At 43.3% G+C, this 16875-nt stretch overlaps 1 protein-coding gene across 7 annotated transcripts in view; it reads right to left on the reverse strand.

Moving 5' to 3' along the window:
* The window catches only part of ARAP1 (ArfGAP with RhoGAP domain, ankyrin repeat and PH domain 1), a 207682-nt gene that overhangs the window by 68851 nt on the left and 121956 nt on the right, over nt 1–16875 (reverse strand). For all 7 annotated transcript variants that reach the window (XM_067466421.1, XM_067466422.1, XM_067466427.1 and 4 more), the window contains 5 exons: nt 15400–15520; nt 13021–13226; nt 11614–11720; nt 6952–7151; nt 6203–6288 (listed from right to left, as the gene is read on the reverse strand). In XM_067466421.1, coding sequence (XP_067322522.1) covers nt 6203–6288; nt 6952–7151; nt 11614–11720; nt 13021–13226; nt 15400–15520 — 720 coding nt within the window. The remainder of the gene's footprint in view (nt 1–6202; nt 6289–6951; nt 7152–11613; nt 11721–13020; nt 13227–15399; nt 15521–16875) is intronic.

Here is a 16875-nt window from a genome sequence, read left to right on the forward strand (position 1 = left end):
TCTTGGCTCACAGAACTCCCATGACCAACAGAAAATACTGGAAGGGTTTGGTGGGCATAGGCCTTGAGTTTTGGAGTTGTAGTTCACCTACATCCAGAGAGCACTGTGGACTCAAACAATGATGGATCTAGACCAAACTTGGCACAAATACTCAATATGCCCAATTGTGAACACTGGTGGAGTTTGGGGAAAATAGACCTTGACATTTGGGAGTTGTGGTTGCTGAGATTTATAGTTCACTTACAATCAAAGAGCATTCTGAACCCCACCAACACAGAACCTCCATGACCAGCCCCAGGTTGAGAAATGCTGCTCTACAGTGTAGATGCACCCAACGCTAAGGAATCTTGGGAACTATAGTTTTACAAGGTCTTTAGTCTCTTTTGCCAAAAAAGTGCTATTGAATCCCAGGTTTCAACAGCGTTGAGCTGTGTCAGTTCAAGTGGTGTGTAACTGCATTAACTCTACAGTGCGGATGACTCCATGTCATTCCTTTTGTTTTTTGCATTTCACTTTCCTGACTTTTTCCTTTCTAATTCTCACTGCATTAAAAAAAACTAGTAATGAACAATGTATAGCACTAAAAGTTATCTCTATATATGATATGATATAGAAATAGATACGAGTGATGTACAGAGAGATAAAGATACAGATAAATATAAATGCAAAACTCCCAAAATGCAAAAAATGCAAAAGGGGGGGGGGGAATAGTTAGCATAAAACACTTGCTGAAAATGCCTTTTTTTAGTGGAATTGTTGTTGTTGTTGTTGTTGTTGTTATGTGGCCTGACCCAATGAACTGGTTCCTAAATGAGAGCAAAAGGAGGAGAGCGGCACGTCGTTCCCCTTTCCGGTCCGTTGGCACCAAAGGCTCCCTTCGCTCCACTTTTTTTCTAGGTCACTAATGAGCGCATTGACCGCAATGGAGGGGGAATTGATCGTCCCCTCTTCCTATGGATCTGGGAGCTCAACCAGAACAACACAAGGGTTGTGTCTATATGACAGAATTAATACAGTTTTTACACCACTTTAGCTGCCATGGGTATAATGGGAGTTGTAGTCTCAAAGGGTCTTTGTCCTACTTTGCCAAAGAGAAACGGACCTCACCAGACTGCAAATCCCATGAGGCCATCGCAATGAGATCTGGCAATTAAATTGGTGCAAAACTGCATTAATTCTACTGGATTGCATCGCTTCTCTGGCCTGTTTGGGATGCTTGAGAGCGGTTTTAGCCACCAAAGATTGCATTTTCCATATCATAGACTCATAGAATCAAAGAGTTGGAAGAGACCTCATGGGCCATCCAGTCCAACCCCATTCTGCCAAGAAGCAGGAATATTATATTCAAATCACCCCTGACAGATGGCCATCCAGCCTCTGTTTCAAAGCTTCCAAAGAAGGAGCCTCCACCACACTCCGGGGCAGAGAGTTCCACTGCTGAATGGCTCTCACAGTCAGGAAGTTCTTCCTCATGTTCAGGTGGAATCTCCTCTCTTGTAGTTTGAAGCCATGGTTCCCTTGCGTCCTAGTCTCCAAGGAAGCAGAAAACAAGCTTGCTCCCTCCTCCTCCCTGTGGCTTCCTCTCACATATTTATACATGGCTATCATATCTCCTCTCAGCCTTCTCTTCTTCAGGCTAAACATGCCCAGCTCCTTAAGCCGCTCCTCATAGGGCTTGTTCTCCAGACCCTTGATCATTTTAGTTGCACTTCTCTGGACACATTCCAGCTTGTCAATATCTCTCTTCAATTGTGGTGCCCAGAATTGGAAAACAATATTCCAGGTGTGGTCTAACCAAGGCAGAATAGAGCATGGGGAGCATGACTTCCCTGGATCTAGACACTAGGCTCCTATTGATGCAGGCCAAAATCCCATTGGCTTTTTTTGCCACCACATCACATTCCTGGCTCATGTTTAACTTGTTGTCCACGAGGACTCCAAGATCTTTTTCACACGTTCTGCTCTCGAACCAGGCCTCATCATCCCCCATTCTGTCTCTTTGCATTTCGTTTTTTCTGCCTAAGTGGAGTATCTTGCATTTGTACTGCTGAACTTCATTGTGTTAGATTTGGCCATTCATCTCTCTAATCTGTCTTCATTTATTTATTTATTCCATAAATTTATATCCCGCGCCTCTCCCCACGAGGGGGACTCAGCGCGGCCTCACATGAGCATCAGAGGATGCTAACAGCATAAATACCATAAAAATTACAATAAAATCATTTTAAAACATTGTACAACATCATCAGTAAAAATTAACAATAAATTAATAAAGTAACATGTCAGTAAAACCAAGTCGAACCGGGAGAATCCATGTTGCAAAATCCAAATTTCCTTTTCCTATTGCCGCTGGCCTCTAATTTATTATTATAATTATTATATATTTATTATAATTATATTATAATTATATTATGTTATATAATTATATTATATAATTATATTATATAATTATTATAATTATAATCGACCGCCTGGCCCCAGAGCCAGGTCTTCAGTTGTCTTCTAAAGGACAGGAGGGAGGTGGCCAACCTGATGTCCTTAAGGCGAGAGTTCCACAGTTGGGGAGCCAACATCGAGAAGGCCCTGTCTCTCGTCCCCACCAACCACGTTTGCAAGAGTGGTGGGATTGAGAGCAGGGCCTCTCCTGATGATTTTAAGCTTCGTGATGGTTCATAGCAGGAGATACGTTCGAATAGGCAATCTGGGCCAGAACAGTTCAGGACTTTAAAGGTTAAAACCAGCACTTTGAATTGTGCCCGGAAGCACAGATTGCAAAGCAAAGTCCAATAGTAGTAACTCATCTGTGTACTTGACTTATTCAAAATGTAAAATAAACACAAGGTTTTCTGGCCTGCAAAGCACGGTTCAGTTGCAGTAACTCAGTTGCGTACATGTCAGTTCAAAGGAGAAGATAAACTCAAGGCTTTCTGGCCTGCAAAGCATTGTCCATTTGCAGTAACTCAGTTGCATACCTTTCTATTCAAAAGAGAATATAAACACAAGGCTTTCTGGCCTGCAAAGCACAGTTCAGTTTCAGTAACTCAGTTGCATACATGTCGGTTCAAAGGAGAAGGAAGAAGAGGTGGAAGAGAAGGAGGAGAAGAAAGAAAAGGAGGGAGAATCAAGTGAAAGAGGAGGAGGAGGAGGAAGAAGAAAAAGAAGTACAGGAGGAAGAAAATGGAATAGGAAGGAGGAGGAGGAAGAGAAAGAAGAGAAGAAACAGGAAGAAAAGAATGAGGGGAGATAGAAAAAGAAGAGGAAGGTGAAAGATGAGTAGAAAAACAAGAAGGGGAAAAGATGAGCGAGGAGAAAAAGATGGAGAGGAGGAGGAAGAAGAAAAGACGGACAAGAAGGAAGAAGAAAAGGAGGAAGAAGAGAAAGACAAAAACGAAGCATAATACTAATGTTCTAGGTTGCTCCAAACAGTAGTATCTAATCTCATGTGCAAAATATTCCATTGTGCATCATACTGTGCATCAATCTCTTGTGCAAAATATTCCATTGGGCATCATACTGTGCAACAATCTCTTGTGCAAAATATTCCATTGTGCATCATACTGTGCAACAATCTCTTGTGCAAAATATTCCATTGGGCATCATACTGTGCATCAATCTCTTGTGCAAAATATTCCATTGTGCATCATACTGTGCATCAATCTCTTGTGCAAAATATTCCATTGGGCATCATATTGTGCATCAATCTCTTGTACAAAATATTCCATTGGGAATCATATGATGCATCAATCTCTTGTGCACAATATTCCATTGGGCATCACATTGTGCATCAATCTCTTGTACAAAATATTCCATTGGGTATCATATGGTGCATCAATCTCTTGTGCAAAATATTCCATTGGGCATCATATTGTGCATCAATCTCTTGTGCAAAATATTCCATTGGGCATCATATTGTGCATCAATCTCTTGTACAAAATATTCCATTGGGAATCATATGATGCATCAATCTCTTGTGCACAATATTCCATTGGGCATCACATTGTGCATCAATCTCTTGTACAAAATATTCCATTGGGAATCATATGATGCATCAATCTCTTGTGCACAATATTCCATTGGGCATCACATTGTGCATCAATCTCTTGTGCAAAATATTCCATTGGGCATCATATTGTGCAACAATCTCTTGTGCAAAATATTCCAGGGGCATCATATTGTGCATCAATCTCTTGTACAAAATATTCCATTGAGCATCATATTGTGCATCAATCTCTTATGCAAAATATTCCATTGGGCATCATATGGTGCATCAATCTCTTGTGCAAAATATTCAATTGGGCATCATATGGTGCATCAATCTCTTGTGCAAAATATTCCATTGGGCATCATATTGTGCATCAATCCCTTGTGCAAAATATTCCATTGGGCATCATATTGTGCATCAATCTCTTGTACAAAATATTCCATTGGGCATCATATGGTGCATCAATCTCTTCTGCAAAATATTCCATTGTGCATCATATTGTGCATCAATCTCTTGTGCAAAATATTCCATTGTGCATCATATTGTGCATCAATCTCTTCTGCAAAATATTCCATTGGGCATCATATTGTGCATCAATCCCTTGTGCAATATATTCCATTGGGCATCATATTGTGCATCAATCTCTTGTGCAAAATATTCCAGGGGCATCATATTGTGCATCAATCTCTTGTACAAAATATTCCATTGAGCATCATATTGTGCATCAATCTCTTGTGCAAAATATTCCATTGGGCATCATATTGTGCATCAATCCCTTGTGCAATATATTCCATTGGGCATCATATTGTGCATCAATCTCTTGTGCAAAATATTCCAGGGGCATCATATTGTGCATCAATCTCTTGTGCAATATATTCCATTGGGCATCATATTGTGCATCAATCTCTTGTGCAAAATATTCCATTGGGCATCATATTGTGCATCAATCCCTTGTGCAATATATTCCATTGGGCATCATATTGTGCATCAATCCCTTGTGCAATATATTCCATTGGGCATCATATTGTGCATCAATCTCTTGTGCAAAATATTCCAGGGGCATCATATTGTGCATCAATCTCTTGTACAAAATATTCCATTGAGCATCATATTGTGCATCAATCTCTTGTGCAAAATATTCCATTGGGCATCATATTGTGCATCAATCTCTTATGCAAAATATTCCATTGGGCATCATATTGTGCATCAATCTCTTGTGCAAAATATTCTATTGGGCATCATATTGTGCATCAATCTCTTGTGCAAAATATTCCATTGTGCATCAATCTCTTGTGCACAATATTAAATTGTGCATCATATTGTGCATCAATCTCTTGCGCAATATATTCTATTGGGCATCACATTGTGCATCAATCTCTTGTGCACAATATTCCATTGTGCATCATATTGTGCATCAATCTCTTGCGCAATATATTCCATTGGGCATCACATTGTGCATCAATCTCTTGTGCAAAATATTCCATTGTGCATCATATTGTGCATCAATCTCTTGTGCAAAATATTCCATTGTGCATCAATCTCTTGCGCAATATATTCCATTGGGCATCACATTGTGCATCAATCTCTTGCGCAATATATTCCATTGGGCATCACATTGTGCATCAATCTCTTGTGCAAAATATTCTATTGGGCATCATATTGTGCATCAATCTCTTGTGCAAAATATTCCATTGTGCATCAATCTCTTGTGCACAATATTCCATTGTGCATCATATTGTGCATCAATCTCTTGCGCAATATATTCCATTGGGCATCACATTGTGCATCAATCTCTTGTGCAAAATATTCCATTGGGCATCAATCTCTTGTGCACAATATTCCATTGTGCGTCATATTGTGCATCAATCTCTTGCGCAATATATTCCATTGGGCATCACATTGTGCATCAATCTCTTGTGCAAAATATTCCATTGGGCATCATATTGTGCATCGATCTCTTGTGCAAAATATTCCATTGTGCATCATATTGTGCATCAATCTCTTGTGCAAAATATTCCAATACTCTATTGTGCAAAATATTCTCTCAAAGCCTTCCATCCAGACTGCGCACTTTTCCAGTGCAACAGCACCCCTTGTGGGTGCTGGGAGGCTTCACTCTCCTTCAAAGTGCTCCTGGGACTTGGGAGAGTCACACTCTCTCAACCTCAGAGCCAAGCAGTTGGGCTAGGATTCTGGAGACCCTTAAGTGCCCAGTCTTACCTCAATCAGCTCCTCCGTCCAGACCTTTTTGTCCATCTTCAGGCTCCGCACTTTGGAGATGCTGGGCCCCAGCCCGCGGTGCTCCCCTGCATTTGGAAGCCAGAAAAAGAAAAACAAAGCAATAACACTATGTAAAGCCATAGGCAACACGGACCAGGCTGTGGTCATATAATCATAGAATCATAGAATCAAAGAGTTGGAAGAGACCTCATGGGCCATCCAGTCCAACCCCATTCTGCCAAGAAGCAGGAACATTGCATTCAAATCACCCCTGACAGATGGCCATCCAGCCTCTGTTTCAAAGATTCCAAAGAAGGAGCCTCCACCACACTCCGGGGCAGAGAGTTCCACTGCTGAACGGCTCTCACAGTCAGGAAGTTCTTCCTCATGTTCAGATGCAATCTCCTCTCTTGTAGTTTGAAGCCATTGTCCCATTGCGTCCTAGTCTCCAAGGAAGCAGAAAACAAGCTTGCTCCCTCCTCCTCCCTGTGGCTTCCTCTCACATATTTATACATGGCTATCATATCTCCTCTCAGCCTTCTTCAGGCTAAACATGCCCAGCTCCTTAAGCTGCTCCTCATAGGGCTTGTTCTCCAGACTCTTGATCATTTTAGTCACCCTCCTCTGGACACATTCCAGCTAGTGGTGCAGCTAGTTAGTAGCCAGCTGCATTAAATCACAACTGACCAAGAGGTCATGAGTTCGAAGCTAGCCCAGGTCATGTAGCCCCACCCGCAGAGGGACCCTACCTGCACATCGCTTGCAGATGACCACACAGAGGTTGATGGAGCCCCAGTCGGGGTTGGGGGCCCCACAGTCGGCACAAAGGCGGTTGGCCTCGGCGCTCCAGATGCGCTCGGCCACTTCGGAGTGGGAGAGGGCCTCCGAGATGGACTGCCGCATGGCCTCCACCCAGTCCTCCTTCTCCTGGTCAGTGTCCGCAAGGAAGCTGGGAAATGCAAGAGAAGAGTCAGCTGCAGGGGGTGATGGGCTACGCAGAACCCATTGGGGGAGGGAACTCTGAGCACTGCAATGATTGAAAGCAGGGGTGGCTACACTGAAAAACCCGAGGCATTGTTATGCTGGGTTATGCTGGACCTGGATTAGAATCCTTGCATCATTTCCATTTAAACTCTACCTTGAGAAAGAGTATGACAAATTGGAGAGTAAAAAAAAAATTGCATATCCAAAATGTCAGTTTTTATGCTGATTGTATTGTCGAAGGCTTTCATGGCTGGAATCACTAGGTTCTTGTGGGTTTTTTCGGGCTATAGAGCCATGTTCTAGAGGCATTCTCTCCTGACGTTTCGCCTGCATCTATGGCAAGCATCCTCAGAGGTAGTGAGGTCTGTTGGAACTAGGACAATGGGTTTATATATCTGTGAAATGGCTGGGGTGGGGCAAAGAGCTCTTCTCTGCTGGAGCTAGGTGTGAATGTTTCAACTGACCACCTTCATTAGCATTTGAAGGCCTGGCTGAGCCTGGGAAAATCCCCTGTTGAGAGGTGTTAAGATGTGCCTGGTTGTTTCCTCTCTGCTGTTTTGCTGTTGTAATTTTAGAGCTTTTTAAATACTGGTAGCCAGATTTTGTTCATTTTTATGGTCTCCTCCTTTCTGTTGAAATTGTCCACATGCTTCTTGTGGATGTCAATGGCTTCTCTGTGTAGTCTGACATGGTGTAGTCTGACAGATGCAGGCGAAACGTCAGGAGAAATGCCTCTAAAACATGGCCCTATAGCCCGAAAAAACCCACAAGAACCTAGTTTTTATGCTGGTGGAGACCTGTTTCAGCCTTTATATCTCACCAGAGAATTTACCCTTCTTCTATATAATTATTATTTTTATTGTCCATTTAAAAGTCCGAGCCAAGTTCACATCAATAAATTATTATTATTATTATTATTATTATTATTATTATTAGTTGCTTCACGAGTTGCTCCACTAGTTGCTTCAGATTTCTGGTTAACTTAGAGTGTGCTACATTTATTGGTGTTGTCACTGTTTTTCTATGCTTTTTAATCTATGTATTGTTGTGGCAATTTGATTTATCCATATATTTTAACAAACTAGCCATCCCCTGCCAGGCGTTGCTGTGGCCTAGTCTGTTGATCTGGAAATAAAGTAATGAGAAAGTGTTGGTTTCTAATGTATGTAACTTCTTTATGCTTGTGGGTAAACAGTATTTCTTGCTGTTTCTTTGTCAGTGTTGATGTGGAGAGTGTCTGGTTTGCCCACCCTGGAACATGGAAGGTATCATTGTCCTTAATGGTCCCTTTCAAATCTATGATACTATGTGTGTGTGTGTGTGTGAATCATATCTATCTATCTATCTATCTATCTATCTATCTATCTAATCTATGGCTGGATGGCTCCTTGTCAGGAGGGGTTTGATGACATTTTCCTGCCCTGGTGAAGGGAGTTGGATTGGATGGCCTTAAGTATTTTCTGTTGGTCATGGGGGTTCAGTGTGGGAAGTTTGCCCCAATTCTGTCATTCGTGGGGTTCAGAATGCTCTTTGATTGTAGGTAAACTGTGAATCCCAGTGAGTACAACTCCCAACTGTCAAGGTCTATTTCCCACAAACTCCATCTGTGTTCATATTTGGGCCTATTGAGTGCTTGTGCCAAGTTTGGTCCAGATCTATCATTGTTTGAGCCCACAGTGCTCTCTGGATGTAGTGCTCTCTGAACTACAACTCCCAAACTCAAGGTCAATGCCCACCAAACCCTTCCAGTATTTTCTGTTGCTCATGGGAGTTCTGTGTGCCAAGTTTGGTTCAGTTCCATCGTTGATGGAGTTCAGAATGCTCTTTGATTGTAGGTGAACTATAAATCCTAGCAGCTACAACTCCCAAATGACAAAATCATAATTTTTTGAGTGATGGTCACTCCTTGTATGTTGTGAGACGTTTTGTTGCCAAATTTGGTGTGATTTCATTCATTGGTTCTTTTGTTTTTAAGGCACTCATTATGCACAGAGCATTTATATATAGATAGATCGAAGCAAACTGAAGTTGAATCCAGACAAGACAGAGGTCCTACTGGTCAGTTGCAAGGCTGAACAGGGTATAGGGTCACAACATGTGCTGGATGGGGTTACACTCCCCTTGAAGGCACAGGTTCGCAGCTTGGGGGTCCTCCTGGACTCACCACGATTGGTGGGGACGAGAGACAGAGCCTTCTCGGTGAGCCTGGAATCCCAGGTTGCAGCGGTGGCCAGGGGAGCATTCGCACAATTAAAACTTGTGTGCCAGCTGCGCCCATACCTTGGGAAGTCAGATTTGGTCACAGTGGTCCATGCTCTCGTTGCATCCAGGATAGACTACTGCAATGCACTCTACGTGGGGTTGCCTTTGAAGACTGTTCGGAAGTTTCTAATAGTCCAACGGGAGGCAGCCAGGTTAATACCTGGGGCAGCATACAGGGAGTACACAACTCCCATGTTATGCCAGCTCTGGGAACAATTCAAAGTGCTGGCTTTGGCCTATAAAGCCCTAAACGGCCACGGCCCAAATTGCGTGTCCGAATGCATCTCCTCCTATGAACTATTGCGGAGATTAAGATCCTCTGGGGAGGCCCTGCTTTCCGTCCCGCCATTGTCACAGGTACGTTTGGTGGGGACGAGAGACAGGGCCTTCTCGGTGATTGCTCCCCGGCTATGGAACTCCCTTCCTGGTGAGATCAGGCCGGCCCCCTCCCTCCTGTCCTTTAGAAGGATGGTCAAAACTTGGCTGTGGGACCAAACTTTCTGGACAGGAAAATAAAGCGGCAATAGGAAAGAATACCAGGCCAATTAGACTTGACGTGGATGACTAGGACGGTTTTAAATGGTGTATTTTAATATTTTGATAAATGCTTTTAATGTTTATGTATGTATATAAGAATCTGTGTCCCGGCATTGAATGTTTGCTGTATATATGCTGTGCTCCGCCCTGAGTCCCCTGAGTTGGGGTGAGAAGGGTGGAATATAAATGTTTTAAGTAAATAAAATAAATAAATAACTATGTCAAGCCATAAAGAGAGGCAAATAACAAATGCCTAGGAAGACACATTTGAGGCTTGCTTCAGGCTTTTATGACAACCAAAATATGAGGCATAACTTAAGTTAACTTAAAGATCTTGGAGTCCTTGTGGACAGGAAGTTAAACATGAGCCAGGAATGTGATGTGGCGGCAAAAAAAGCCAATGGGATTTTTGGCCTGCATCAAGAGGAGCCTAGTGGCTAGATCTAGGGAAGTCATGCTCCCCATGCTCTATTCCGTTTTGCTTAGACCACACCTGGAATATTGTGTCCAATTCTGGGCACCACAATCCAAGAGAGATGTTGACTCTAAGCTGGAATGTGTCTAGAGGAGGGTGACTAAAATGATCAAGGGTCTGGAGAACAAGCCCTACGAGGAGCGGCTTAAGGAGCTGGGCATGTTTAGCCTGAAGAAGAAGGCTGAGAGGAGATATGATAGCCATGTATAAATATGTGAGAGGAAGCCACAGGGAGGAGGAGGGAGCAAGCTTCCTTTCTGCTTCCCTGGAGACTAGGACGCAATGGAACAATGGCTTCAAACTACAAGAGAGGAGATGCCTGGCTGTGAGAGCCGTTCAGCAGTGGAACTCTCTGCCCCGGTGTGTGGTGGAGGCTCCTTCTTTGGAAGCTTTTAAACAGGGGCTGGATGGCCATCTGTCAGGGGTGATTTGAATGCAATATTTCTGCTTCTTGGCAGAATGGGGTTGGACTGGATGGCCCATGAAGTCTCTTCCAACTCTTTGATTCTATGATTCTAAGTTATCATGGGGTGCATCTACACTGTAGAATTATCCCAGTGTGACCCCACTTGAACTGCTGTGGCTCAATATTATGGAATCCTGGGAGCTGTAGTTTGACAATGCCTTTAGCCTTCTCTGTTAAAAGCATTCAAACTACAACTCCCAAGATTCTATAGCACGGAGGTATGGCAGTAAAAGTGGTGGCAAACTGCATTCATTCTAACAGTGTAGATGCATCCACATTCCTTAAATTAACCTTAGTCTGATTGAAGCAAATTTATTTATTTACTACGCTTCTATACCGCCATTCTCAGCCGAAGGGCGACTCATGGCGGTTTACAAAACGGCACAATTTGATGCCCACAACAGTACAAAAATAGTTTAAACATTAAAAACATTTAAGATAGATTAAAAAATGCATTACAATCTTCAAAGGCAACCCCACATAGAGAGCGTTGCAGTAGTCTATACGGGATGTATCCAGAGTGTGGACCACCGTGGCCATTTGCATGCAAAACCAACGGCTTTTGCAACCCCCCAAGGAGCAAAATAACAACAACAACCCTATTCCCAGAAATTTTCCCCCAATGTTGGCCCGAATAAAAGTTCAGAAAGTGCCTATATATGTATATATATTCAAGGCCCTTTATACCTGAAGATCCGGTACGGCGTCGTCAAATCAAACCCTCTCCGATCGACATCCTTAACGTTCCCCACATTCATCTCAATGTAGGTGATGCCAATGCCCAGGCGAAACTCCTGAAGCAGAAAACACACAAGGATTACGACAGGGCAGGAAGATGGATGGCAAACACAAGGACTTTGTGCTGTTGTAAGACTGTAGGATCTATATAGCAATATTAAATAACTACTCACAAGTCGTTTTTGCTTTGAAATGGATATATTGCTTGTATCTCTGCAGCAAAGAAAGACACTACTGACTTTTTCCCACCACCACTTCCTTTTATACACCTTTCCTGCCCATCTCCCCCCTCTTCTCAGTTTCCTTATTAGAACTTGTTGTTTCACAAGTTCCAATACAAAGTATCCAGCATCCTCTTCTGGCTTCAAAATGTCACAGAGAGAGAATAAATTCAGTCAGGATGTCACGGAGGGAATTTGTGATGTCTTCATGCCATCAGAAATTGACTCCTGACAGCTGTCAAAGGTTTTCACGGCCAGAATCACTGGGTTGCTGTGAGTTTTTTGGGCTGTATGGCCATGTTACAGCAGCATTCTCTCCTGACATTTCACCTGCATCTGTGTATGGCATCTTCAGAGGTCTGTTGGAAGTGAGGCAAGTGGAGTGTATATATAAATGAAGTGTTCTTGGTGGGAGAAAGAACCCTTATTATGAGTTTTTTGGGCTGTATGGCCATGTCCCAGCAGCATTCTCTCCTGACATTTCACCTGCATCTGTGTATGACATCTTCAGAGGTCTGTTGGAAGTGAGGCAAGTGGAGTGTATATATAAATGAAGTGTCCATGGTGGGAGAAAAAACCCTTGTCCATTGAAGACAGTGTGAATCTTGCAATTAGCAAGCTTGAATAGCAAATGGGGATTGAACCACATCAGTGTTTCTCAACTTGGGGTCGGGACCGCTGGGGGAGGGTCACGAGGGGGTGTCAAAGGGGTCACGAAAGACAATCAGAAAACACAGTATTTTCCATTGGTCATGGGGGTTCTGTATGGGAAGTTTGGCCCAATTCTTTGATTGTAGGAGAACTACAAATCCCAGCATCTACATCTCCCAAATGTCAAGGTCTATTTTCCCCAATCTCCACCAGTGTTCACATTTGGGAATATTGAGTATTCGTGCCAAGTTTGCTCCAGATCCACCATTGTTTGAGTTCACAGTGCTCTATGAATGTAGGTGTACTACAACTCCCAAAATCAGGATCAATGTCCATTAAATCCTTCCAGTATTTTCTGTTGGTCATAGGAGTTCTGTGTGCCAGGATTGGTTCAATTCCATTGTTGGTGGAGTTCAGAATGCTCTTTGAGCAGATGGCCTTTGGGGGCCCCTTCCACCTCTCGAACTCTATGAAACCTACCCACCTCTGCGTTCTTGTAGAGGAAGACCTTATCCCCGGCCACGGCCACGTATAGCTTGCTCTTGTAGCCCCGCAGCTCCAAAAGCCCACACTTGTCCACTGCCTCGAAGCTGCCGCCGGACGCATGGAAGACTGACCCTCGGTCCAAGCAGCGGCCCTTCCTTTCGTCCACTGTCTTCTGCAGGGCCCTGATCCACTCGTTGCGATCAGCTGTGGGGCGAAAAAGGCAGAACACACTCTGTGTGACACCAAAAATAATAACCCAAAACTCCCCCCCAAAAAAACACACAATATTGTATTGACTCAAGTCTAATGTGCCAGCGAGTCTAATGCACACCATAATTCTCAAAACCATGAAACCAAAAAAAGCAATGTCATGTGCGGCGGTAAAAAAAGGATTCTTTGTCATTTGGCCCCAAAAGGTGCATATTGCAGTAAAAGAATGTGCAAAGGGGTTAGAACTCCAAATCTTCCAGTTTGTTTAGGTTTTTTTGTTTTTGTTCTGGTGTCAGGAGTGACTTGAGAAACTGCAAGTCGCTTCTCGTGTGAGAGAATTAGCCATCTGCAAGGACGTTGTCCAGGGGATGCCTGGTTGTTGCTTCCATAAATCCCTTGCTTGGTTGCCTCCTTCCTTCCTTCCTCCTTTCGTGTACTTTCCTTCCTTCCCTTTCTCTCTTCCTTCCCTCCTTCTTCTTTCTCTTTCTGTTTTTCCTCCCTCCCTGCTTCCATCTTTTCTTTCCCTTCCTTCTTCTCTGCCTTGTGCTTTTCCTTTTCTTCACTTCCTTCCTTCCCCTTTTCCTCTCCTTCTTGCCTTCCCTCCCTTCCTTATCCCTCTTATTTTTTCTTTCTGTTCCCTTCCCTTGCTTTCTCCATTTTTCCACTTTTCCTTTCCCTTTGCTCCTTCCTTTCTTCCTCCTTTCATGTACTTTCCTACCTTCCCTCCTTTTCTCCCTTCCTTCCCTCCTTCTTCTTTCACTTTCCGTTTTTCCTCCCTCCCTTCTTCCATCTTTTCTTTCCCTTCCTTCTTCTCTGCCTTCTGCTTTTCCTTTCCTTCACTCCCTTTCTTCCTCTTTTCCTTTCCTTCCTGCCTTCCCTCCCTTCCTTCTCCCTCTTATATTTTCTTTTTGTTCCCTTCCCTTGCATTCTCCATTTCTTCCACTTTTCCTTTTCCTTTGCTCCTTCCTCCCTCCCTTCCTCCCACCCTCCCTTCTACCTTTCCTTTCTGTCCATCCCTTCCTTTCACATATTCTTTCTTTCCTCCCATCTTTTGTTTACCTTCCTTTCTTCTTTTGTGTACTTTCCTTCCTTCCCTCCCTTTCTCCCTTCCTTCCCTCCTTCTTCTTTCACTTTCCGTTTTTCCTCCCTCCCTTCTTCCATCTTTTCTTTCCCCTCCTTCTTCTCTGCCTTCTGCTTTTCCTTTTCTTCACTTCCTTTCTTCCTCTTTTCCTTTCCTTCCTGCCTTCCCTCCCTTCCTTCTCCCTCTTATATTTTCTTTTTGTTCCCTTCCCTTGCAGTCTCCATTTCTTCCACTTTCCTTTCCCGTTGCTCCTTTCTTCCTTCCTTCCTCCCTTCTTTTGTGTACTTTTCTTCCTTCCCTCCCTTTATTCCTTCCTTCCCTCCTCCTTCTTTAACTTTCTGTTTTTCTTCCCTCCCTTCTTCCTCCCATCTTTTCTTTCCCTTCATTCTTTTCTGCCTCCTGCTTTTCCCTTCCTTCACTTCCTTCCTTCCCCTTTTCCATTCCTTCCTGCCTTTCCTCCCTTCCTTCTTCCTTTTTTCTTTCTGTTCCCTTCCCTTGCTTTCTCCATTCCTTCCACTTTTCTCTTTGCTCCTTCCTTCCTCTCCCTTCTACCTTTCCTTTCTGTCCATCCCTTTCTCCACATTTTCTTTCTTTAATCTCACCTTTTATTTACCTACCTTCCTTCCTTCCTCTTTTCGTGTTCTTTCCTCCCCTCACTCCCTTTATCCCTTCCTTCCCTCCTTCTTCTTTCACTTTCTGTTTTCCTCCATTCCTTCTTCTTTCCATCTTTTCTTTCCCTTCATTCTTTTCTCCTTCTTCTTTTCCTTTCCTTCACTTCCTTCCTTCCCCTTTTCCTTTCCTTCCTGCCTTCCCTCCTTCCTTCTCCCCTTTCTTTTTTCTTTCTGTTCCCTTGATTTCTCTATTCTTTCCCCCTTTCCTTTCCCTTTCCTTTCGCTCCTTCCTTCCTTCTTTGACAACCTAACTCCAGACAAGACTCCTATGAACCAAATGCCAAGATTGCACAATGGGTTATAGCAAAAGGAAAATGACGAGAAGGAGGAAGAGGACAGAATAAGAGATTTGAAGTTTCTTTTCCTCCTCCCCATCTCCATTTCTCTCCTCCCCTTCTCAACATCCCCCACTTACCATCGCTCTCAGCCCGGAAGGCAAATGTCCGGTTATTAGTGATGACCTCGAATTTCTGGTCCCCAATGCTGGTCACTCGAGTGATGGAGGACACCGGGATGAAGCGCTTGGAGTAAATGTCCTGCAATGGAGATCCAGATGTGGTTAGAAAGAGGGAGACAAGGACTACAAGAGAGCAGATTCCATCTGAACATGAGGAAGAACTTCCTGACTGTGAGAGCCGTTCAGCAGTGGAACTCTCTGCCCCGGAGTGTGGTGGAGGCTCCTTCTTTGGAAGCCTTTAAACAGAGGCTGGATGGCCATCTGTCAGGGGTGATTTGAATGCAATATTCCTGCTTCTTGGCAGAATGGGGTTGGACTGGATGATGGCCCAGGAGGTCTCTTCCAACTCTAGGATTCTAGGATTCTATGACGAAGATAAAAGAGGAAGGAATAGTGAAAGAAGGAAACAGAAATAGGAGAAGGAGAGATTTGGGCAAAAAAAGAGAGATAAAGTATGGGAAACAAAGTAAAAGAGAGGGAAAAGGGGAAAGAGTATGCTCAAAGTACGGACAAAGTTTTGACTATAAAGCTGAACTATGTGGCACTTTCCTCTTGTTGCTCCACCCAGCAGGAAGACTTGGCCAAATAAACCTGTTGAATGATCTCCTTCCCAGAAAGAAAGAGGGACACAGCAGCAAGACCCAACAGAAGAAAGGGAGGAATTATAATATATTTTTTTACCCGCCTCTCCCTCCAGCTCGAGGCAGGTGACAACACAATTAAAAAAACAAAAATTCAACAACTATATACATATTTCTATAAAAGATTTTATATTTCTATAAAATACATATTAAAGTACACAAAAAAAGAAAAGAAGAAAAAAAGAATGAATAGAAAAGAGCAGGGGACAAACAGAGGGAAGTAGAAGAAAAGTAAGAAGGAAGGAAGGAAGGTCATTAGGAGGGAGAGGGAGAGAAAAGTAAAAAGGAGAGAGAAGAAAGGAAGAAAAAGTAGAAAAAGAAGGGACGGAGGGGGGAAAGGAGAAAGAGAATGGGAAAGAAAAGATAGAAAGAAGGGAGGTAGGGAGAGAAAGTGGGAAAGGAGAGAGAGAAGGAAGGAAGGAAGAAAAGTAGAAAAAGAAGGGAGGGGGGAAAAGGAGAAAAAGAATGGGAAAGAAAAGATGGAAGGAAGGAATTGTTATTAGGAGGAAGGGAGAGAAAGTGGGAAAGGAGAGAGAAGGAAGGAAGAAAAAGTAGAAAAAGAAGGGAGAGGGGGAAAAGGAGAAAGAGAATGGGAAAGAAAAGATGAATGGAAGGCAGATGGATGGATGGAAGGAAGGAAGGAAGGAAGGAAGGAAGGAAGGAAGGAAGGGTGGGTCATTAGGAGGAAGAGAGAGAAAGGGGAAAAGGAGAGAAAGAAAGGAAGAAAAAGTAGAAAAAGAAGGGAGGGGAAGAGAAAGAGAATGGGAAAGAAAAGATAGAAGGTAGTAAGGAA

The sequence above is a fragment of the Anolis sagrei genome, chromosome 3 (genome assembly GCF_037176765.1).
Source record: "Anolis sagrei isolate rAnoSag1 chromosome 3, rAnoSag1.mat, whole genome shotgun sequence".
Classification (NCBI taxonomy): domain Eukaryota; kingdom Metazoa; phylum Chordata; class Lepidosauria; order Squamata; family Dactyloidae; genus Anolis; species Anolis sagrei.